The sequence below is a fragment of the Cervus canadensis genome, chromosome 23 (genome assembly GCF_019320065.1).
Source record: "Cervus canadensis isolate Bull #8, Minnesota chromosome 23, ASM1932006v1, whole genome shotgun sequence".
NCBI lineage: Eukaryota > Metazoa > Chordata > Mammalia > Artiodactyla > Cervidae > Cervus > Cervus canadensis.
In genome coordinates this window covers 5,149,731-5,172,518 of record NC_057408.1, presented here as the reverse complement: position 1 = coordinate 5,172,518, position 22,788 = coordinate 5,149,731, and the positions used below count along the sequence as shown (strand labels likewise).

The 22,788-nt window shown below is 40.1% G+C and overlaps 1 protein-coding gene, 1 long non-coding RNA gene and 2 other non-coding genes across 5 annotated transcripts in view; 1 reads left to right on the top strand and 3 right to left on the bottom strand.

The window, feature by feature from the left end:
• MYO5B (myosin VB) overlaps positions 1 to 11,840 on the top strand; it is a 337,920-nt gene extending 326,080 nt beyond the window's left edge. For both annotated transcript variants that reach the window (XM_043443867.1, XM_043443866.1), the window contains 4 exons: positions 1,416 to 1,701; positions 2,322 to 2,496; positions 4,284 to 4,364; positions 11,483 to 11,840. In XM_043443867.1, the coding sequence (XP_043299802.1) occupies positions 1,416 to 1,701; positions 2,322 to 2,496; positions 4,284 to 4,364; positions 11,483 to 11,635 (695 nt within the window). In that variant the 3' untranslated portion in view covers positions 11,636 to 11,840. The remainder of the gene's footprint in view (positions 1 to 1,415; positions 1,702 to 2,321; positions 2,497 to 4,283; positions 4,365 to 11,482) is intronic.
• Positions 11,841 to 16,123: 4,283 nt separating this feature from the next.
• Positions 16,124 to 22,737, bottom strand: LOC122425462. The gene is made up of 2 exons (XR_006264856.1): positions 21,658 to 22,737; positions 16,124 to 16,903 (listed from the first exon to the last, which is right to left on the bottom strand). It is a non-coding gene; the product is annotated as an uncharacterized LOC122425462 (long non-coding RNA).
• Positions 22,110 to 22,192, bottom strand: LOC122425912. Its single transcript, XR_006265063.1, has one exon.
• Positions 22,268 to 22,410, bottom strand: LOC122425914. The gene has a single exon (XR_006265065.1).
• Positions 22,738 to 22,788: the final 51 nt, after the last annotated feature.

Below are 22,788 nucleotides of genomic sequence, written 5' to 3'. Positions count from 1 at the left end.
CACTCATCGTGGGGTCTGAAGTGAGGGTAAGCACTCCCTCCGTTTAGGGAACTAGCTATCTTAGGACAGCCCCCAGAAAGCCCAGGCTTTTCCCAGAAAAGGCAGCTAAGAAGGTGTATGCCATCTACTCAAAAAGAGTCATGAAACTTTCAACACCAGCCCATCAAAGCATGTGATGCTTGGGTAGTGAGAATATAGATCACTTTCCCTCTATCTCATTTTTCTGTAACGTACTGTATTATTTTTTCCCCAAGCTAATTTCCATAGGTACTAAATATAAATTCAGAAAGTGTAAATGCATACACAGTGAAAAAATATAATACTCTTGCCCATATATATACTTTATTCATGGAAAAGGGAAAGAATTAAGTATGTTCATATAAATGTACACAGTAGTAAACACTCATGCAATAAATATTTATTGAACATTCTGTCCAAAGCAGAACACTTGGGCACTTGCCATGGTATCAGAATTGAAAAATAAGAGCAGTTATTTTTTAGGTTAAAGAAAAAGTAACATACATGTGCATCACTCACTGTGCTCCTTAAAGGCTGGGGAGGTTCTCCCGAAGCACGTGGATAGTGTTTTCCCCAAGTTCTGACAGCATAAGTAGGTTATAAGTGAATTCCAAGTAGGATAGGGTCTCACATGCCATCCAGAAATATATCCCTTGGGATAATATTCATTCCAAATCCTTCTTCTTGTCTAAGAATCTTCTTAGGAGGAGCCAGTTTATTCTCACCCTACATAGGGAGAACTGGGGATATTTCATGACTCAGACAAGATGACAGTTAATTGCATCAGTTCTAGAATTGGACAGACCTGGGTTCAAAGCCTGGCCCTGCCACTTCCTGGTAGGGCGACCTTGGGCAAATTATTTAATGCTTCAATTTCCTCACTAGGAAATGGGTTGTTGGAAGATTTAAAGGAATACTGAATGTAAAGTGCCTGACATGCAGTTAAGTGCTGTGCATTAACTATGACAGACCAACTCACCTAAGATTTACATGGTCAGAGAGTGATGGAGAAGAGCTGTTTGAACAATTGTTGGATGATCTCAGGGTCCAGGCCCAGGTCAGTGACCAGGCCATAACTACACCCACGTTGCTCAATTCTCAAATTTTGGTCGCTCAGCACAGAAGACAGTACAGAATTGAGTTGGTTTTACCTTTTACCTATGTCCCATCACCAGTAAATTTAAACGAAGTTTTAGTCCACAGGTGTAGTCCAAGATTTCTATGTGGAAAACTTACTTGGTGTAGAGATCAACCTATTAGAAATCGCATGCCAAATGCTCTAAGTTCCTGAGCACACCTCTGGGCAGGATCACGGCCAAAGCCCTGTGTGATCCGAGTGACCCAGAAGCAGATCTAATTTGGGAACATCCGTTGCTCTAATCGCGCTTCGCTTTCAGTGTCGGCCATGTTGGAGAACGAGAGCATTCAGGGTCTGTCCGGGGTGAAGCCCACGGGCTACCGGAAGCGCACCTCCAGCATGCCGGAAGGAGACAACTCATACTGCCTGGAGGCCATCATCCGCCAGATGAACTCCTTCCACGCGGTCATGTGCGACCAGGGCCTGGACCCCGAGATCATCCAGCAGGTGTTCAGACAGCTTTTCTACATGATCAACGCAGTGACGCTCAACAACCTGCTTCTGCGGAAGGACGTCTGCTCCTGGAGCACAGGCATGCAACTCAGGTAGGAGCGCGCACCGCAGCCCACCCCCCAGAGAGGGGACATCCCACACGCCAGCTCCACTCACACACAGGGGACACTTGTCTCTGAAAATGACACCCAAATCCAAGTGGCCATCCTTGTCGCAGGCAGTGTGTGACTCAGATCCATCACTTTTTTATTTGTTGATGAAATTCATCACATACCGAGGAGGTGAGCTTGGTAAACAAATTAGTTCAAAGCTCAAACATTTGCAGACTTTATAAAGGTTGTAAATATGATTTAGCTAGGTCGGAAAGAAAAATCAATGATTTAAGAGGTGTGACGGCTCACCAGAGTACAAATATGTTTGCGAATGTTAAATGTAAGTTGTTTTAATTCAGTAGAGTTAATGCCTCTTTTCCCCATTAACTTAGTACAGACACTTCAGGCACTTCATCTTGGCTTGGTTTTAAGCACCCACTCATTCCACAAACAGTTACTGAGTGCCAAGTACTTGTCACGCTCTCGCCCACGTGAGAGAATCAGGAGGAGGAGAGTGATAACATTGGCGGCAGCTGGGCTGCAGAAGAAAGCCACGAGTGAGCTCATCCCAGTGGAGCAGGAGGACAGGTGTCACAGGGCCCTCTCTTCCTGTGTCTAAGGTACAACATCAGTCAGCTGGAGGAGTGGCTTCGGGGAAGAAACCTGCACCAGAGCGGGGCTGTTGAGACCATGGAGCCCCTGATTCAGGCTGCCCAGCTCCTGCAGTTAAAGAAGAAAAGCCCCGAGGACGCTGAGGCCATCTGCTCCCTGTGCACCGCACTCAGCACCCAGCAGGTACGGTCACTGTCAGCCCAAAGGACCCAGGGCCAGGCGGGCTTCCATCTCAAGTCCGTTCCTGCCAAAGGTTGTTTTCAAAGCACTCTGGGCCTTTTTCTGCTCCCAGTGATACAGTCCTGAAAGTTCAGTCCGTTGGATGTTCCTGCATGAGCCAAAGATACTTTGGTGTGCCGGTAACTCTCTTGTCTCTCTTATTTACTTAGATCAGGTAGTCAAACCCACAAAGCATCAAGCTTAGGCACAAAGGTTTTTAAATGCTTACAGAGAGTTCTGGAATGTCTCTCACCCCAAAATTTAAATTTCTTTCAGAAATTGGCAGCAGCATTTGGCGTTAAATTGTTTTCTTTACAACTATAATTCTATTACATTCGTATTTTCACTTAGACTTCATATGTGTTATTTTATTTTTTAATATTTTTTTATTTGGCTGTGCCAGATCTTAGTTTGCAGGATCTTCCATTTTTTTTAAGTGGCAACATGAGGGATCTTTAGTTGTGGCGTTCAAACTCCTATTTGCAGCATGTGGGAACTACTAGTTCCCTGACCAGGGATAGAACCCAGGCCCCCTGCATTGGGAGTGTAGAGTCTTAGTCACTGGACCACCAGGAAAGTCCCTACATTATTTTAAATTAAGTCAGCAAGCATCTGATTTTAAATTTTCTTTCCTTCCCCGCCCCCACCCCGCTGCCGCCCCAAATGTTGTATTTATACTGGGTCTCAGTTGCGGAGATAATTTGTTGCTGCCATTCAGTTGCCAAGTCATGTCTGACTCTTTGCGACCATATGGACTGCAGCACACCAGGCTCCTCTGTCCTCTACTGTCTCCCAGAATTTTCTCATGTTCATGTCCATTGACTAGGTGATGCTATCTAACTATTTCGTCCTCTACCACCCCCTCTTCTTTTGCCTTCAAGAAGTACTACGTCTGTCAAAATATAAATCCTGTCCACACATAGGTGACCTTGCCCTCCATCATGAATGTGCCTGTTTAGAAATGGGCCCACCACAAGGTAGGGGTGCAAAATGAGACCAGCATGAGGAAATTGGGATTTTCCATATTAAATCATGCACCTTCTCTCTGCCCAGCACCTAAAGAACAACAGAATCCAAATTCACTATTGCAAGTAAACATACATTTCCTTACCACCTCCATTAGGTACTCAGAGATGAAATACCAAGCTCTTAAGAAAGCTGCTTCCTTCTATATGTGTTTACTGAAAGTTTTGAAACTTAAAATTTTGTTTTCATAAGTTTATTCCTAGATTGCACCTGGTACCGCTTTGCCACTGGGCATGCCACTTCCCCCACACAAAGAATTACCTTCTGTTTAGATAGGAGAAAAACTTCAGTAAGTGATTTTGGGGGGTGGTGAGAGGTAAGAAAGTACTGTTAAGACCTTTGTTATAAAAGGTAAGATACCCAGGACTCTTTTAATTAAACCTTTAAATGGCTAGTAGATAAGGCACTGAAGACTTCAGGCCAGACTTTAGAAGACTTCAGTTTTCCAAAATCCTCATTAATTCATAAGTCATAGAGCATGGGGGAGGGTTGGGCAGATATATAGGAGAGAGGAATCCATAAGAGAGCTCAGATCTCCCAGGCAGAGCTTTGGGACCCTAATTTACTAAACGTGGATGCCTCAATGTCAGTCCAGCTGCACCTGAATTGTGGGTCTTGCCTACAGAGAAGTGTTCTCTGGTACCAATGTCATACATTCTTTAAGATTCAAAAGTAGTTTTAGGTTCATTTAGCTCTGTGCTAAACTTTTGTTTTTATGCCAACAGATTGTCAAAATTTTGAACCTTTATACCCCTCTGAATGAATTTGAAGAACGGGTAACAGTGGCCTTTATACGAACAATCCAGGTGAGTTTTAAAATACTAATCAATTTTATAAAGTCCTAGGATAAAACAAATAAAAGAATTGGTAGTTTAGAGTTTAACCTAGCTTCTCTTTATTAGCAAAATACTGCTTCCATTATATTCTAGAAGACCTTACATTCTTAGGTATTTTCTTTTGGTAAATAACTTATCATATATACACAGGAGACTGAACTTTAATAATCTTCGCCTCTTCGATTTTACATTGTTTAAGTACTGTTCCATTGACCACTGTGTGTGTGTGTGAGTCACTCAGTCGTGTCTGACTCTTTGTGACCCCATGGACTGTAGCCCGCCAGGCTTCTCTGTCCATGGGATTCTCCAGGCAAGAATACTGGTGTGGGTTGCCATTCCCTTCTCCATGGGATCTTCCCAACCCAGGGATCAAACCCGGGTCTTCTGCATTGTAGGTAGATTCTTTACCATCTGAGCCACCATGGAAGCCCCCATTTACCACTAGCAAGTTGCTAAACGACAACACAAAGTGGAATTATAGTGGAAGCAGAATATCACCCCTACCCATAAACGAAACTGAGAAGTACTGTTTTTGTTTTGTTTTTAATGTTTCTTTATTTGGCTTCGTTGGGTCTTAGCTGCGGCATGCAGGATCTCTGTTGTGTCACTCAGGATCTTTCCTTGCAGCTCATAACTCTGGTTTCGGTTTGTGGGCTTAGTTGCTCTGTGGCGTGTGGGATCTTCGTTCCCCGACCAGGGATCAAACCTGTGTCCCCAGCATTGCAATGCAGATTCTTAACCGCTGGACCACCCAGGAAGTCCTAAGAAATACTGTTTTAAGGGGGAAAAAAAAAAGAGCTCTTAAATCTTGACTCTTACAATATTTAAGAGACTTACAATATTTACTCTTAGGAACATTCTTGAAAGCAAGCGTATTAAGGGAAATGATTATTTAAATCTGTCTTAAGAGTTTGGGAGTGTTTACCTAAAGATGAGCTTCCTAAGCTGAGCCCTCAGCGACCTGTGCTGAGTGCCTAATCGTGTGTGACTGTGGCTGATGGCATCTGAAGGATGAGTCACATCAAGATTAGTCCAAAAACGGTGAACACTCCTTCCATCAGTACAGGTGGGGAGCACCCTGAGGAGACACAATACTTTTTCAAACTTATAAACTGTCTTTTCAGCTGGTGAAGTAACTGTCAGTCCAAATCAAGGATTAAAAAAATGGGAGAAAGTGATTAGAGAGGGAGGCAGGAAAAGCAGAAAAGAATAAATTACCTTGAGCATCATGTATAAGTAGAGAAGAGAGGCTAAAGGTCAGGGGAGGGTGCCAGTCAGATGGAAGCTTGTTCTGTTAAGGGCAGTGGGGGAAATCCAGTGGTTTGTTAAAGATTTGAGTCAGAGAGAACCAGGCAGAGAGTCACCTCCATGGATGTTGTATCATCAGCTGCTGAAATGACTGATGACAGAAGCCATTGAGTTCTCTGACATGCCACTGTTTTTATGGAGAGCTGAGAATTTACACAAAGCAGAGTGCATATTTATTAGAAAGTATTTTTTTGCTTCTAGATATCTGAGACACACATTAGAGGAAGAGCTCTAATTGTTTATAAATAAATTATACAGCTCTCTCTGTATACGAGATGAGAATTCAGGCCAAAGGTCAAAGAATATGAGCCAAATCACACCTGGTGTTTGATTTAAAGTAGTAGGAAAAAGGCAGTGGAAGTTGGTCAGATAGTCTCTGGAGACACATAGAGTGAGATTCTGAGTCATCCTTAGCAGTCAATTCTCGAGTCCATCAATTCTGTCAAAAAATGTTGTGTGTGTGTGTCTGTGTGTGTTTGCCAGCTAGAGTTTTAGTTTTGGTTTCTTCCTACACAGTGCTCAGAGGAAAGGCTGGGACGGTTCATGCCATCCTCCTGTACTTGAACCTTATGTAGGATAAATACAAGTCGCTTTTGCAAACCATTTGCTAGGACAAAATATGCTGATGTGTAAGAATGATTCCTGTGAAATGACTATTTTGTGCATTTTAAATAAATACATAATATACCTTTTGCTCCTGAATTTTGTAGTATAGGTATTATTTAACTTTTCTCCTCTAAATCCTTTACAATTTCTTCAAATCCTTTAAAGTGCAGAGCCCACTGATACCTCTAAGGTGGAGAAATTAAAGGGTCTTAAGTGCTATGAAAAAATTTTAAGAGCCTCTTGCCATTTTATATTTTATGCACATTTTCTCATGCTGTATGATGGCTTTGTAATAATAAATGCAGCAAAGCTTGGAGCCAGCTGAGTGCTGAGTTAGCAACACTCCTGGAGAGACTGTTCTGCCAGGATCACATGAAAGTCACCCTATGGATCTTAAGTTAGTGAAGTTGCTTATTCATCCTTAAATGTCCTTGACTTTTTTGAACTTCTTTTCCTATTATTTCAAACTACTTTTCAAGCTGTTAAAATTACTTTATAAATTTGACCCATCTTTCAAGATACCAAACCTCATGGGTGTTTTTAAACTTGACACCTGGAAATTTAAAGTGTTTTCCTTAGTCACGTTCAACTCTACAGGTTCTTCTGCCTTCTTAGAAGCATGTCACAGTCCTACGCTTATGCCGGTTTCATTCTAAAAACTCACTTCCTAGCACTTTTCAAAGGTTGCTGCATTGCATATTTATTGAACTCACCCCCTGCTTCAAGATTCAAGAAAATAGAGATGCTGTGAGTGTTAGAGTCTATGTAACACCCACATATGGGATTCACTTAGCAGATAAATATCCCTTGTCTTCTCTAAAGGACAAATGATGAAACTGCTAGAAGTTTATAGAATATAAAAATATTGTCACTATTTAAAGCTATGATGATGCCTTGTCCCAACAGGAAAAGCAGTTCTCATACTTGAAGTTAATGTGGGATGACCTGTGTTTTCAAACAATCAGGATATATTGATTTTCCTATTGGCAGGACTCAGTTAGTTGCCTTTGTAAAGTATAGTTCAAAGTTTGATGGTGTGTGCCAGACTCAAGGAAGAAACGAAATTTCTTTATCATAAAGAGATAAATTTCATGTCATAAAAAGAACAGCAAACAACATAGCACTTGCCAAGTACCAGAGGCTGCTCTGAGTGCTTTACACACGTTCACTCTCTTGAGCCTAATAACCTAGTGAGTATACTCTCCCCACCTCATTTTTTTGCATGTTTTTCTTTTAAACCATTTTTAAGTGTACAGTTCAGTGGCACTGACTATATTCACAATGTTGTATAACTATTGCCACTAATTTAGAACTTTTTCATCATTCCAAACAGAAAGTTGGCCCAATGAGCAATAACTCCCTATTCTTCCTTTACCTCAGCCCCTGATAACCTCTATTCTACTTCCCATCTGTATGAATTTGCTTGTACTATTTCATGTAAATTTGTCCTTTGGAGTCTGGCTTATTTTACTTACAGTATTCTTTGGGTTCATCTAGTTTTGCTATGTAACAGGTAGCAGAACATCATTGCTCTTTATAGTTGACTAATAACCCCTTGTGTGTATATATTACATTTTGTTTATTCATTCATCTGTTGATGGACCCTGGATTGCTTGTTTATTGGGGGCAATGCTTTCATTAACATTGGTGTACAAATATGAGTACTTGTTCTAAGTTATTTTAGGTGTATACTTGGGAGTTGAATTACGAGTTCATATAGTAATTCTGTGTTTAAATGTTTGAGGAACTACCTCAAACACTGTTTTGCATTCCCACCAGCAATGCAAGAAGTGTATACCTCATTCTTGTAGTTTTGTATGTTGAACCACCCTTGCATTCTGGGGATAACTCCAAATTGGTCATGTATGTTTGTTAAGTCTACCTGGTTTATAGTGGTATTCATTGGCCTCTGCTCTTGATCTTCCACCTGGTCGTTCTATCCATTATTGAAAATGGGGTAATGAAGTTTCCGATTATTATTATAGACTTACTTCTCCCTTTAGTTCCTTCCATTTTTCCTTCATTATTTTGAGCTCTGTTGACAGATGCATATATATAACTCATCTTGACAGACTGAGACTTTTATGCATATATAATGTCCTTCTTTGCCTCTTGTAAACTTTTCTAACTTGAAGTGTACTTTGTATGACAATAATATAGCCATATCAGCTCTTTTCTGATTACTTGGAATATCTTTTTTCAAACTTTTACTTTCAATCTTTTTGTGTGTCTAAAGTGAGTTTCTTCCAGACAGCATGTAGATGATTTTTTGAAAATCCTTTCTGCCAATCCCTTTTAATTTCCCTTATGTTTCCATTTAAAGTATTACTGATAAAAGACTTACTTCTGCCATTTAAATACTTGTTTTCTGTATGTCTTATATGTTTTGTGTTTCTTAGTTCTTTCATCACTGTCTTGTGTGTTTATTTCTTGTAGTGGGGGTATCATTTTGATTCCCTATATTTCTGCATATTTTTTGGTTATTTTCTACTTATTTATTTGTATTTTTGGCTCTGCCGGGTCTTGTTGCTTCACGTGGGCTTTCTCTTGTTGCAGCGAGCAGGGGTTACTCTTCACTGTGGTGCACACGCTTTTCATTCCAGTGTCTTCTCTTGTTGCAGAGCAGAGGCTCTAGGGTGCATAGGCTTCAGTAGTTGTAGTGCATAGGTTTAGTTGTTCCATGGCATGTAGTATTTTCCTGGAGGAAGAGGAACTGAACCCATGTCCTCTGCATTGGCAGACAGATTCTTAACCACTGGACCACCAGGGAAGTCTCTGGTTATTTTCTTAGTGGTTACTGTGGTGATCACAATGAATGTCTTCAACCTGTAACAACCTAGTTTAAATAATACCCACTTGGTTTCAATAGTATACAAATACTCTGCTGCTATGCATCTCCATCTCTCTTGATTTATATTATTGCCACAGATTACTTCCATTAAACGTGTGTACCAATTAACAGAAATTTATTCTTATTTTCTTCATTTGTGTAAGTCATATAGGGAACAAAGGTGCTGTAAAACAAAAGTATAATGCTGGCTTTTACATTTATCTGGCTTCCCAGGTGGCGCTAGTGGTAAAGAACCTGCCTGTAATGCAGGAGACACAAGAGATGTGGGTTTGATCCCTGGTCAGGAATATATCCTGGAGGAGGGCGTGGCCACTCACTCCAGTATTCTTGCCTGGAGAATCTCATGGACAGAGCCTGGTGGGGGTTGTAGAGTGGAGCCTCATGAGGTTGTAAAGAGTTGGACATGACTGGAGCGACTTAGCATGCAGCTTTACCAGTGTTCTTTATTTTTTCTTATGGTTTTGAATTATCGTCTGATGTCGTTACATTTCAACCTGAAGCTTTCTTTAGTTACTGGTAACCAGCTCCTTCTGTTTCTCTGGAAATAATTCTGCTGTCCCTTGGTATCCAGGAGGGATTGGTTCTATGACCTCCATGGGTACCAAAACCTGTGGATGCTCAAGTCCTTTATATAAAATGGCATAGTGTTTGCATATAACCTACGCACATCTTCCTGTACATTTTAAATCATCTCGATTACTTATTATACCTAATACCATGTAAATGCTATGTAAATAGTTGTCAGCATATGTCAAATTCAAATTTTACTTTTTGGAACTTCCTGAAGTTTTTAAAAAACATTTTTGATCCATGGTTGGTTGGACCTACAGAGCAGAACCTGTGAATACAGGGGGCTGACTGTAATTCTCCTTCATTCTTGAAAGACAGTTTTTCCAGATATAGAATTCTCAGTTGACTGGAAGAAATTTCAGAAATTAAAATGTATCATCCCACTGCCTTCTGGCTTCCATGGTTTCTGATAAGAAATCCACTTTTACTGAGGATAACTTACGTGATGAGTTACTACTCTCCTGCTGTTCTTTGGATTCTTTGTCATTGGGGTTTGATACTTTGACTATAATGTGTCTCAGTGACTCTTTTTGAGTTTATTCTGCTAGTTTGAGTTTCTTGGAAATATATCTTTCTTCAGATTTGGGAATGTAGGCACTATTTCTTCAAATAGTTTGCTATCCCTTTCTCTCTTTCCTCTTTCTGGGACTCCTATGATGTATATTTTGGTTCACTTTATGGTGTCCCACAGGTTCCTCAGGCTTTGTCCACTTTTATTCATTCTTTTTTCTCTCCCCTCCTCAAACTGGAGAATTTCATCTGCTCTGTTTTCAAGTTCACTGGTCATTTCTTCTGCCTATTCAAGTCTTCCGTTAGATCCCTTTAGTAAAATGAACAATTTCATTTTAGTTATTATACTTTCCCTAAAATGTCTGGCTCCAAATAGACGGTAAGAGGGGAGGGGCTTTGTCCCCTTTAAATCTTCCAACTGATGCCATAGAGGAAGCCACTGTATCCCAAGAGAACCAGAAGCAAGGCAGACATCTGTGCCCGTCCTTCAGGGAACTGCCAGACCAAGAGTGCACAGCCCCAGAGCTTCGGAAGGTGAGGTCTCACTGCCTCCCTGGGCACCAGCCAGCTGCTCCCAGACGGGGGTCACGGTCCCTGCAGCTGCAGCGTGGTTGGAGAACGGGGGATGGCAGCCGATGCGCACCGCTCTCAGAAAAGATCTGCAGGCTCTCCTTTATCAGGCACTTTCCTGGTTATTTTAAGCATCCAGTCAGGTTCCAGAGCTACAAGACAGTTGATGCCAGTTGCTTTTTTCTAGCTCAGTGGTAGCGTCAGTGGAGGGACTGGCCCCTGGAGGTTCTTGTTCTGTCATTTTGTGCAGTGTCACTCTCCCTTTTCTAGAGATGAGGAAACTGAGGCAGAGGAAGGTTCAGGAACTCACCCGAGGTGGTGCGAGGGTTAGTGCTCAGGTTAACCGCCTCCAGAGCCCATGGCCTCAACCCTTTCACCGTACCGCCTCTCCCCATGATTTGCAGCTGAAGTGTATTTTTCTATTCTCCCTTAGATGGAAAACTTTTAAAAGAATGCTAGAATTGGAGAAGCTAATGTCATCTGATCTCCAAACAGGCCTAAACCAAAGCCTCTCTCCCTCTAAATACCTCAGAGAGAGGGAGACCACATTCTCCTGAAGTCCTGCCTAGTTATTGTAACAGGAATATTCTTGTGATTCCGTTTGTGAATTCACCCAAAACTGGCTATTTTTAGACACAGGCAGTATTTTACATGGTCTTATCCTTCCCCACAGGCACAACTGCAAGATCGGAATGACCCTCAGCAGCTGCTATTAGACTTCAAGCACATGTTTCCCGTTTTGTTCCCATTTAATCCATCTTCTCTGACCATGGACTCAATCCACATCCCAGCATGTCTCAATCTGGAGTTCCTCAATGAAGTCTGAAAATGCACGTGCCAAAGCTCAATTGCCAGTGAGAGCACGAAGGAAGTATATAGGACAGTAAAGTGAACTTAAGAATCTGTTAAAAATCTATAAAACTAGATCAAATCAGAGTTTGAGAGCCTGTGCAGAGTGAACTATACAGAATAAGACACATCTGTCATTATATTTTGTACCTACTGCTCCGAATAAAAACACTTGAAATATGGAAGATTTTTTTAAAGTATGATTTTGGTCTAAACAAATTCACATCATAGTCCATAGCCACCAAGCAGTCCCCATGGCCATATAAAAGGTGCCAGTCTATAAAATAGAAACTGCCTAGTTTTGATCTCTGGACATAACTGGAGAATGTCCAAAGTAAGATGACATTAAAAATAATGTAAGTCATATAAACGGCCTCCAGAGGGCTTTTAACAAATAATGGTACTAATAAGCATGATACTGTCACATAGCAAGTGACATTTCCCCACATCAACACACTACAGGTGTGGATGGGTTTATGAGATGTTTTGAGGACAAATATATAGACCTGGGCCTTCTGAGAAGTTTCCTGAAGATAATTTTAATGCCTAGTGATGCAGAGACAATGGTGTAATTGACCTCCAGACTAAACAGTTTGATTATTGGTTTCTGAAGTAAAACTAGAAGACTTGGTCCCTAATATACTCAGACCTATTTGTGTAGTCATGAATTTATGCAGAACTGTGCTAAATGTGCTAAATTGTGCTAAATGCTGCAGTTCCAAACATAAAATGTAAGCAAATAGATATTATTACTTCCAATGCTAGTCCATGCACTTCTTGAGTCAACAAAACTTTCAAAAAAATCAATATAATCTAAATGTTAGAAAATAGTAACAAGTCTTATTAGATTAAAAATCAAACAAGTTGGTATAAAAGCATTTAATCCCTTAATGCCATTATACCTCCAATAAGAGGTATAATTACATAATATATTATGTAATGCTCATAGTAAGGAAAGCAAACTTCATCTTGAGAATCTGACAATTTGAAAAGCCTTTCTAAAAAATCAGTTCAGGTATTATTAAATTATTATCCAAAAGTTTTGGGTGCTTGTGTGTGTATGTGGTTTTTTTTCTTAAGAGAGAGAATAGCTTATGTCAACTTTCCCTTTTCAGGTTATTTTCAACATTTTTCAAAATTACTACAAAAAATTGTAAATATCTATGCTTTAAAATAAGGATTTAAAAAAAGAGTATTTAGTGATAATATTACAACAGATTTTATGTGTTTACTGCTGGTTTCTTCAATAGCAGGCATTCAGTTAGAAAATCCTACATATTGCTTATAACCCTTTTTTACTATTTTTTCACATTTCTGGTAGATAACAGTACGCTCCTCCCATGACAGGAACAGATGGTGTTTGCAAATCATAGAAGAGCCTCTATGCTGCATCAAGAAGATAAAATTTCTCCACAAAGTACAAGTAGAGCCCACACACCCCACCACCTTTTTATTCAGCCTCTCAACTTAAAAGGCTCTTAGAAATACAACAAACTCCGAGAACTAAACAGTCCTGTGTGCGGAGCCCTCACAGCTCAGCTTCCTTGTCATTCTCCTCACCCCCTGGGCGGAAGAGGCACCACAGCCGGACGAAGACACTGCCTAGCAGGTCCCAACCCATGTCGTCAACATGACCTCCACACTGAACATCCAGACTCCTCTCGGGTGTCCACACAGAACTGTGTCTTCTCCTCCCTCCCCAGATAAAGTCACACGATATGACAACCCTGACCCACACTCTTCAGCCCACATGGTGACTACATTTGGAAGGCCAGTCAAAACCAATTGGGTCTATGGCTACCTCTTTTTAAAATTGTTTATTATGTATAATTCGCTTTTTACTGCATTTTAGCTTAAAACTTAGTTTCATGTAGGGCCTGTTCTTAACCTACTAGAGAAAATGAAATGCCTCGTTAGAGTGGTAAGGAATTTGAAAAGCAGTGATTCCTTAAAAGCAATGGCTTCCCTGTCCTTGGATGTGTTAATTAGTTGCTCAGTCACGTCTGACTCTTTGTGACCCCATGGACTACATAGCCCTCTAGGCTCCTCTATCCATGGAATTCTCCAGGCAAGAATATTGGAGTGGGTAGCCATTCCCTTCTTCAGAGGATCTTCCTGACCCAGGGACCAAACCCAGGTCTTAGCTCAGCTGGTAAAGAATCTGCAGCAATGCAGGAGACCCTGGTTTGATTCCTGGGTCAGGAAGATCCCCTGGAGAAGGGACAGGCTCCCCACTCCAGTATCCTTGGGCTTTCCTGGTGGCTCAGATGGTAAAGAATCCGCCCGCAATGCAGGAGACCTGGGTTTGATATCCTGGAGAAGAGAACAGCTAACCACCCCAGTATTATGGCCTGGAGAATCCCATGGACAGAGGAGCCTGGCAGGCTACAGTCCCTGGGGTTGCAAAGAGCTGGACACAACTGAGTGACTTTCACTTTCTTTCCTGCAGGGCAGGCAGATTCTTTACCGTGTGAGCCACCAGGGAATCCCCTACGTGCCGTCTTAGACTCTCATCTCTGCATCCCTCTGGGTCACTACCTTTGCTGTCACTACCAGTGATATGACAGACCTATCAGTGGTTAATCACTGGGTGCCAAGGACTCACTGAATAAAAGCTTGGCAAGTAGAATAAATGGGGTGGGGGAACCTTATGACTACTCCCCTACTAAGCCTAAGAAACGGTAGATTGAGTTCTTTTCCAAAGGTAAAGATATTTTACTGGAGCTGAAGTTTGTATATACTTAATGACTCAGTAGGTAAAGAATCTGCCTGCAGTGAAGGAGACACAGGAGATATGGGTTCAATCCATGGGTTGTGAAGATCCCCCGGAGGAGGAAACAGCAACCCACTCCAGTATTCTTGCCTGAAAAATCCCATGGATAGAGGAACCTGGCGAGCTACAGTCCATAAGGTCACAAAGAGTCAGACATGACTGAGCAACTAGGAAAAAAAAAACAAGCACTCTTTTACAGACACAATAATGTGTCTTAATGTTACTTAATGTTTAGATCTGCCCTATCTAACATAACAGAGACTAGAAGAAGCATCTTTAGTAATCTTTAGTTAGCATTTTTCTTAAGTCAGTTCAACACATTTTCCAACTTCGTGAAATCAATGACTTATAATTTAAATAATTTAACCCAACATAAAGGTTTGAATTCTATGCCAGGTATCTTTCTTTGTATTTTAGTATTTAAAATTTAGTTGACACTTTTCTCACTACGTGCCTTCAGCAGTTACTAAGATAACTGACATCAATTATCTGAAGTAAGTGTTGCTGTGGGAAGAATTTTCATGTTCAACATAACATTCTAGTAGTGTTTTTGTCCTGTCTTTTGAAACTAAAAACCATTTTAAAGATTACTTAAGAATCAAATATTTATAGATTAAACAATTCGTGTTTTAAGTATTAACTGGATCTGTCAGTTTACTGAGAGTAGTGTGTGTTGTGTGCATATTAACAATTGTTGCTGTAGCTGACAAACATACCACCTACATGCATTCTCCACAAGCTGTCACAGCCACTGTTAGACGTAATGGTACCCAGCAAGCAGAGCAAACCCAAAGGAAAATAGGCTTTATTCTCCTTTTTATGAAGCATGTCAACAAGAGTTTTTTCCTTGATTTTCCTATGCTACATTTTAAAGTTTTTGTAAAAACAAGAGACAAAACTTGGAAAACTTAGAAAAAATTAACACTATCAGTTCATCAAATACTTAAGAGCCTCACTTAATGCATTATGATAACAGTAACCAATAAATTAAAATCCATTTCTTTAATATATAGTAAGTTTAACTGCTTTCATACATTTGACCTAGTTCTAAGGTAGCAAGGGAATCGTAAGTTGAAACACTTGTGTAATGCCAAAGGACTAAACAGTTACTAAAATGTGACAGCATGGGGCAGGACACTAGTTTTTCCTCACAGAATATTTCTATTTGCTGCATGAGTCAAACAGCCATAATTCACTTTTTGTACACATTGGTGCCATAGAGAATCAATGTATAGAAAATTAAGAGGTTGATGCCAATGCCAATAAAACATAGGCCTTTTTTTATTATATAGATCATTAGATACTAAAGATTGTTTTTCCAAAAAATTTTCCAATTATAATAAAGAGGGTCAATCAAAAATGAGTTTAAACTGCTTTCTAAAGTGATACAGTGTCAGAATAATCCAGATTTGAATATAACATTTTGTTACCAACTGATGTTTAGATATAAAGGACTGCTTCACTGAGGAGTTCACATCATATTCAGGGGTGAATCTAACAGTGGAGAAGAAATATTACTAATAAAAATATTTTTCCATTTTGAACAAATCTGTAAACTAAACCTGTTTATAAAAATTGCCTGTATTAGCCACTTTAATATTCAGCTGTGGATAAAAATCTGTGGAAATAAATACTATTGAATAAGGTGGTGTGACAAGTTTAAATGAAATTTAAAACTAATTGCACATTGGCTGAAAAGTTTATTTTTAATGCTTTCTTAAGACACTTTATTCAGGGGTCTGTATTTCAAACATGCATCATGATCATTTAAACCAGAGGTTGGCAAACTGCAGCCTGCAAGTTGCAGGTAGAAGGAAACTCCCTATAAAATAAGACTTACTGAGTTAATTCAAACAAGGCAGTTTGCGTGCAGTGGATCAATGGAATAAAACAGAGAGCTCAGAGATAGACTCATATGTATAACTTTGTATATGGCAAAGATGTCATTACAAATCAGTGGGAACAATATTTATAAGATCTGTATGGAGTAACTTACATAAGTGAAAAACATTAACAATGACATTAAAGTACTGGAAAAACATTTCATGGATAAGAAAACTCCATACTACAGAAATGTCAATTGTCCCCAAGTTGGTCTACAGATTAGAAACAATCTCACTACAGTTTTTGGGGAACCAAACTTGGGTCTGCTGGCCTGCACACAGTAAAACCAATCTACCAACACCAGGTGATGGTGAAGGAAAGGGCAGTGTAACACAGGGCCAAGGAGGAGTATGGGCAGCTAATGTTCAAAAGACCTGAACTCTGGGTGAACTTCAGGGAAACGCTTTTTAAAGACAGAGTGAGGCTTAGGGTTGCAGAGTGTCTGATCAGCTCCTAAACATTTTTCTGACATCACCTGATGTTGGCGGGGAGTCAGCATCACCAACCTTCTGATTCCAGCCAGTCTGGGGTCTCCTGCTTGTGGTCAACAGGCAGTTGACTTCTTCCACCAGGTGGGTGTTTCAGTATCTGGAAAACAGCTCAAGGATATGGCTCAGAATGTTACTTATAGCCCTTAAGAAGGAACTAAAAGGTCCTTGACTTTATTTTATGGCTAAACCATTATTACTTTCTCTTAACTGTTTTCTTATATTTCTGCCTTTTCTCACTTTTGTGATTAAATTTGCTCTTTGAAACTCAGGGAGGGCTAAGGAGGCTAAAGTTTTTTTTTTACCAACAAGCAGTAGGTGAAGGACATGGTGGGTGGGGTCTACCCAGGGGAGGCCCCATAGGGTCCTGCTCAGTTGTAGAACCTAGATTTAACTAAGTTAATACAGGTATACCTTGGAAATGTTGGTTGTTCAGTTCAAGACCATTGCAATAAAATGAATATCACAAGTAACACAAATTTTTTGGTTTCATAGTACATGTATTTTTCCACTATACTGAAGTGTGCTAAGATCACTGATCACAGATCACCATAATATGATAATCATGAAAAAGTTTGAAATAGTCCAAGAATTACCAAAATGTGATGCAGAGAGAAAAAGTAAGCAAATGCTGTTGGAAAAATGGCACCAGTTAGACTTGCTCCAAGCAGAGTTGCCACAAACTCAATTTAAAAAACAAAATGAAACAACAACAAAACAACACAATAAAGTGAAGCAGAATATAATGAAGTATACCTGTATTACCAAATGAAATTCTAAGGCTTGGTAAGGGTACAGACATTGCAAGTAACTTTCAAACAGGTAGAGGAACAAAGACAAATAAACCTGACCCTTGAGGAGGGGGTAGGAAAGCCCACCCACCATGCAGTCAAATTACATCCTCTGAACGTAATTTATAGACAGGTCTACACATACTGAGTTCCTCTGTATCCGAGATTCCAACCAATCTCTGCTCATGTAGTACAATAGTATTTACTGTTGAAACAAATCTACAAATCAGCCTGTGCAGTTCAGACACATGCTGTTCAAGGGCCAGCTGTCTATATATATATCCTTCACTTAAGTTTGTGGTAGTATTTTAAGCTAGTTGGAACACATCTAGACCTGGGGTAAACTTAAATTCAGCAAATCAGTGTCTGTATTATTCTCTGTCTATACTTATTTCTGATGTGCTTGTTCAGCAACTTAAACTTTCAGTAGGGTAGGCATCTGTTATAAGGACAAAACCATATCCAAGGTTATAACTGCCTCTTTTTTAAAAAAATTTATTTTTAAATGAAGGATAATTGCTTTACAGAATTTTGTTGTTTTCTGTCAAACCTCAACATGAATCAGCCATGGGTGTACACATGTCCCCTCCCTCTTCAGCTTCCATCCCATCTCCCTCCCCATCCCACCCCTCTAGGTTGATAAGACAGAGCCCCTGTTTGCATTCCCTGAGACATACAGCAAATTCCCATTGGCTATCTATTTTACATATGGTAATGTAAGTTTCCCTGTTAGTCTCTCCATACATCTCACCCTCTCCTCCCCATAACTGCCCCTTAACAAAATTTGAAGTTATCACCAAAGCAGTTAGATTAACAATGAGCACATACATAACTTTCCCAGCTACTCAAGATTAGCAAATTCAACTGTCTCGTTCATTCAAATTCAAGGCCCTCCGTATCCTTGAGTTCTGAATCCATGGATTCATTCAACTACAATCAAAAAATTTGCCAGAAAGTTCCAAAAAGTAAGACTTGAATTTTTCATGCACCAGCAACTATTTACATAGAATTTACATTGTATTAGGTACTATAGATAATCAGAGATTTTTTAATGTATATGGGAGAATGTGCATAGGTTATATGCAAATATGCAAATACTACTTTATGTAAAGGACTTGATTTAGGTGTCGGTCTAGAACCAATCCCCTAAGATACTGACGGGTCACTGTACTCATCTGTTAACAGTCCCAGCTCCTACCAACTGTACCAGCTTTCCCAGTCTCTGTTAATGAAACTTCTAAAAGCAGTGCTATTCAAAACTACCATCAATTTGGGGTATTATAGGAAGTTTAAGTACAGCAAAATTATCCACATAATGTAGAAGACAGGGCTGAGGCCAGTTATTTATGAAATCCTAATGAAATCTTAACATGCAAATTGAAGATTTATAATTGATTCACTGATTTTCAGTTTTACACTAATGCTACTCTTTTTCTTTTCATAAAAATACAGAAAGACATGATAATAGGCTATTTTTTAAAATATTGAAAGCTAAATGTCTTACAACAGTTAACTTTACATCTCATGTCTAGATTTTTTAAATTATAAAATACCTAATTTTGATATATTTAGTATTTTACTATACATGTATAGATTGATATAGATATGGTTAAAAATGAAAAGAACTAAATGGAATTTTAGGTAATTTTTCAGCTTGCTTGAAAGATACTTTTCCTCTCTATTTTGAAAGTTAAACAGCTATAGAAGAGTTAAAATAGAACAATGAACAACCATGTAGTCTACATTTATGTTCCCTAATTAGTAATATTTTGCCATGTTTGCTTTCTGTCTTTGCCAGTTTATCTGGATGCATGGTTTGTTTGTTTTTTCTCCAGTCATTTGGTAATTAGTTTTGGCACCATAACTCTTCACCTTTAAATATTTTGGTGTGTATTTCCTTAGAACAAAGGACAATATCTGCCCTGTCTACAGTATAATTAACATAATCAGGAAAAGTAATGTCAATACCACCTCATGCAATTTACAGACCATTCCTCCAACTGTCCCAATTCTGTTCTTTAGAGTTGTTTTGAATCCAGTTTCCAAAAAGAACCCACATTACACTTAATTGTCACATCTCATGTCCTGTTCATCTAGTACCATTCCTGGCCTTTTTTGTTGTTCACAACACTGACATTTTAAGAGTTCAGTTTGTTATTTAGCAAAGTGCCCTTCGGTTCGATCTGTGTGATTGTTTCCTTATGATTAGATTTGTCAGACATTTTTTTGGAGAAATCCTACATGAGTTTGTGTCCTTCTCCGTGCATCTCAGTGCATGATGTCAGTTTGTCCCATTAAAGGTAACATTAAGCTTGGTCATTTGGTCAAGATAATACCCACAAGATTTCTCTAGTGTATGGATAACTTTTCCTCTTCATGATACTCTGAGATTGTGTAAATATCTTTACATAGATTTTCATGTTTTTATATATGTAAACCTTTTTACTCAATGGTTTTCAAATACACCCATTTTCATGACATTTTTAATTATGGAAAACTTAGAAATTTCTATTTGGACGGACGTGCTGCAGGCGATCTATAAGATGTTAAGTGGGAAACTGTGATACTCATGATGGCATTTTAACTTTTCTCAATAAATATGAGGGCCAAACAGAGTAGAACCTGCCTTTTTCTCTTATTGAAGAACACTAATACCCTTATCAATAGTTCTAGAGACCAAGAATTTATTTTGCATTTGGACTATTAGAAAGTTTTAATGGAAAAACACATTAACTTTTCAAGATTTGTTTATTTCCTCCACTGTTGTATCTCACACTTAACACAATTAATTGCACATGTTTTCTGATTTTTTTTTTTTTTTTTTTTGTATTACAAAACATATTTGACTGGCTGAAGTTCAGAGTGCCAACCTGCGATAACACATGTTGGTTTTGGCTCACCTAATGAATTCCACTTTGATTTCTATTTTATTATGAGTAGCTAGCTGTCAAACATAAATCAAGTTCTAATGCTCTAAGGTATGCATTATATATATGCATCTAGAATGGTATCAGCTCTGTACTATCCTTGGAAGAATTAAGAAAATGGTCCTTCGAATTACTTTCTGTAGGAGCCATAGTTGACAAAGGCGAGCATCTAGTAATGACCTATTGCCTCACTTCTCCACCCACCTTTCTCTGCCAAAAAAAGCAAATAAATCTTCTAACTCAAGTCACCAAATACGTTACCTTTACCAAGGTTTCTACTACTTTGTTTCTTCCACCAAGGAAGATTAACTTAGCATTCACCACCTTTCCTGTTTTCTATAACATATGCCTTAGCTAACTTTTTTTCTATCCCCCACTTCTATGTTCCAAATGCCATAAGCCCTGGACAAAGAACACAGGCCTTGGGCTTCTGAGTATCAAGAGTTCAAACTTCAAATTCAGCAATTTTCTAGATTTGAGGCTTTGGCAAATACTTGGTTTCTCTGGGTCTAAGCTTCCTCATTTATAAAATAAGAAAGGATTAACTCCTACCTATTTCATGGGGTTGCAAAATGTCCCTTAATTCAGGTTTGTCTGATGTTGTATGAATTGTATGTTATTCTGTTTCACATAACAGTAATCCCAAAGATGGTAGCTTTTATTTTACTATCACTCATCATCCAGAATATGGAGATGAAAAAAATATCATCAGGTATGTGTGAAGCTTTGATCTATTCAAAGTCCAAATTCCACTGACTATATACACCTGCTGTGAAAAACCAATATACGTATTATTTAAAGTTATTAAAGTGAATTTAAAGTTAACAGCCTTGGAATTTACGTATTGAATAAACAAGTATCAATTTCCTGGATTTGTTTAAATCAAAGCAAGAGAAATAAAGAATAAACCAGAGGGTCAAAGAACAAAAGATGGTGATTAAAGGGGAACAAGGGGAGCACAAGAGAGAAATGAAGGGATTTTCTGTAATGCTGGACATGCTCTAATTACATTTTGAAAGCTGAGAATAGTTTGGATTACAACCATATAAGCACTTGTGAAACTCATCCAACTTGAAGATTCATAAGTGTGACCGTATGGTAATTCTGCCATTAAAGGACTGTAAACATATACTCACCTTTAACGTGAGCCAAAGTATTCCTGAAGTGTACTAAGGCTGACAAAGAAAAAAACAATGTGTGTGTGCGTGTGTGTGTATATATATATACATATATATATATATAAAGGTGGAAAGATGTGATACAGCAAATATGGCAAAGTGTTAACAATTGTAGAATACGGGTGATGAATATACGGGTAGTTCACGTAGAAGTCTCTGCACGTTCCTGTAAGTTTCTAAGTTTTCATAATAAAAACGTTGGGCTAAAAAAAAAAAAAAAAATACAAAATGAGAGGACCACGAACGCGTTTGAAAACCTGGATTTGGGGCGGGCGTTCCCAGACAGCTCACAGAACACCTCAGAGCCTCCCACCCACCGCTTTCCAACCACCGAACTAAGCCCGAGGCAGCGTGGCCCGCCCCCGAGCCCTGGCGCTGGGGTCTACCGCCCGCGTCAGCCCCTGCTCGCCCGGTCTCAGTCCGTTCTCAGAACACGCTCCATCACCTAGTTCCCAGAACTCAGATTGCGCAGTGGTCACGTCATCATCGACCAGGGCTCGCAGAGCTGCAGGGGCCACCCTAACCACACCCAAACCTTAGCCTAACTGCCTCCCCCTAACCTCCCAGCCCCCGGGTCCCTGGCCCCATTTCGCCTGACACGTTTTCATAATCCTCTCAGGCTCCGGGCCGGCGGCGCCGCCAGTCACGGGGCCCGATCATATAAGGAAAATACTGCGGCTTCATCCGGGGGCTGCATCGTGGACCCGGGGGCGCCCTGTCCCCTACGCCACTCGCTACACCCACACCTGCAAACTTCCCTGCCCCGCTTCGCGCGCCCGGACCTCCCGGGCGAGTCCAGCAGCCTCGGCTCCCCGCCCTGGGCTGTTTTGCGCAGCCGCCCACCCCGCCTGCCAGAGCGGCTCAGCCAATCCCCTCCCACGCCGTCTTCCGCGCCCACCCGACTTCCGGCCGGGCTCGGCCGCCTCAGACCTTCCGGAAACCCTTTCCACCCTTTTGGCTGCCCATTCACACCTTTGGCCGCCGGGTCACAAGTTGAAGGGAATCCGGGAGTGAGGAGGAGGGGAACCGCTAATTACCTTGGCGCGGGGAGGGGCCCCAAAGGCTAGGTTGGGCAGGGGAGAGTCAAAA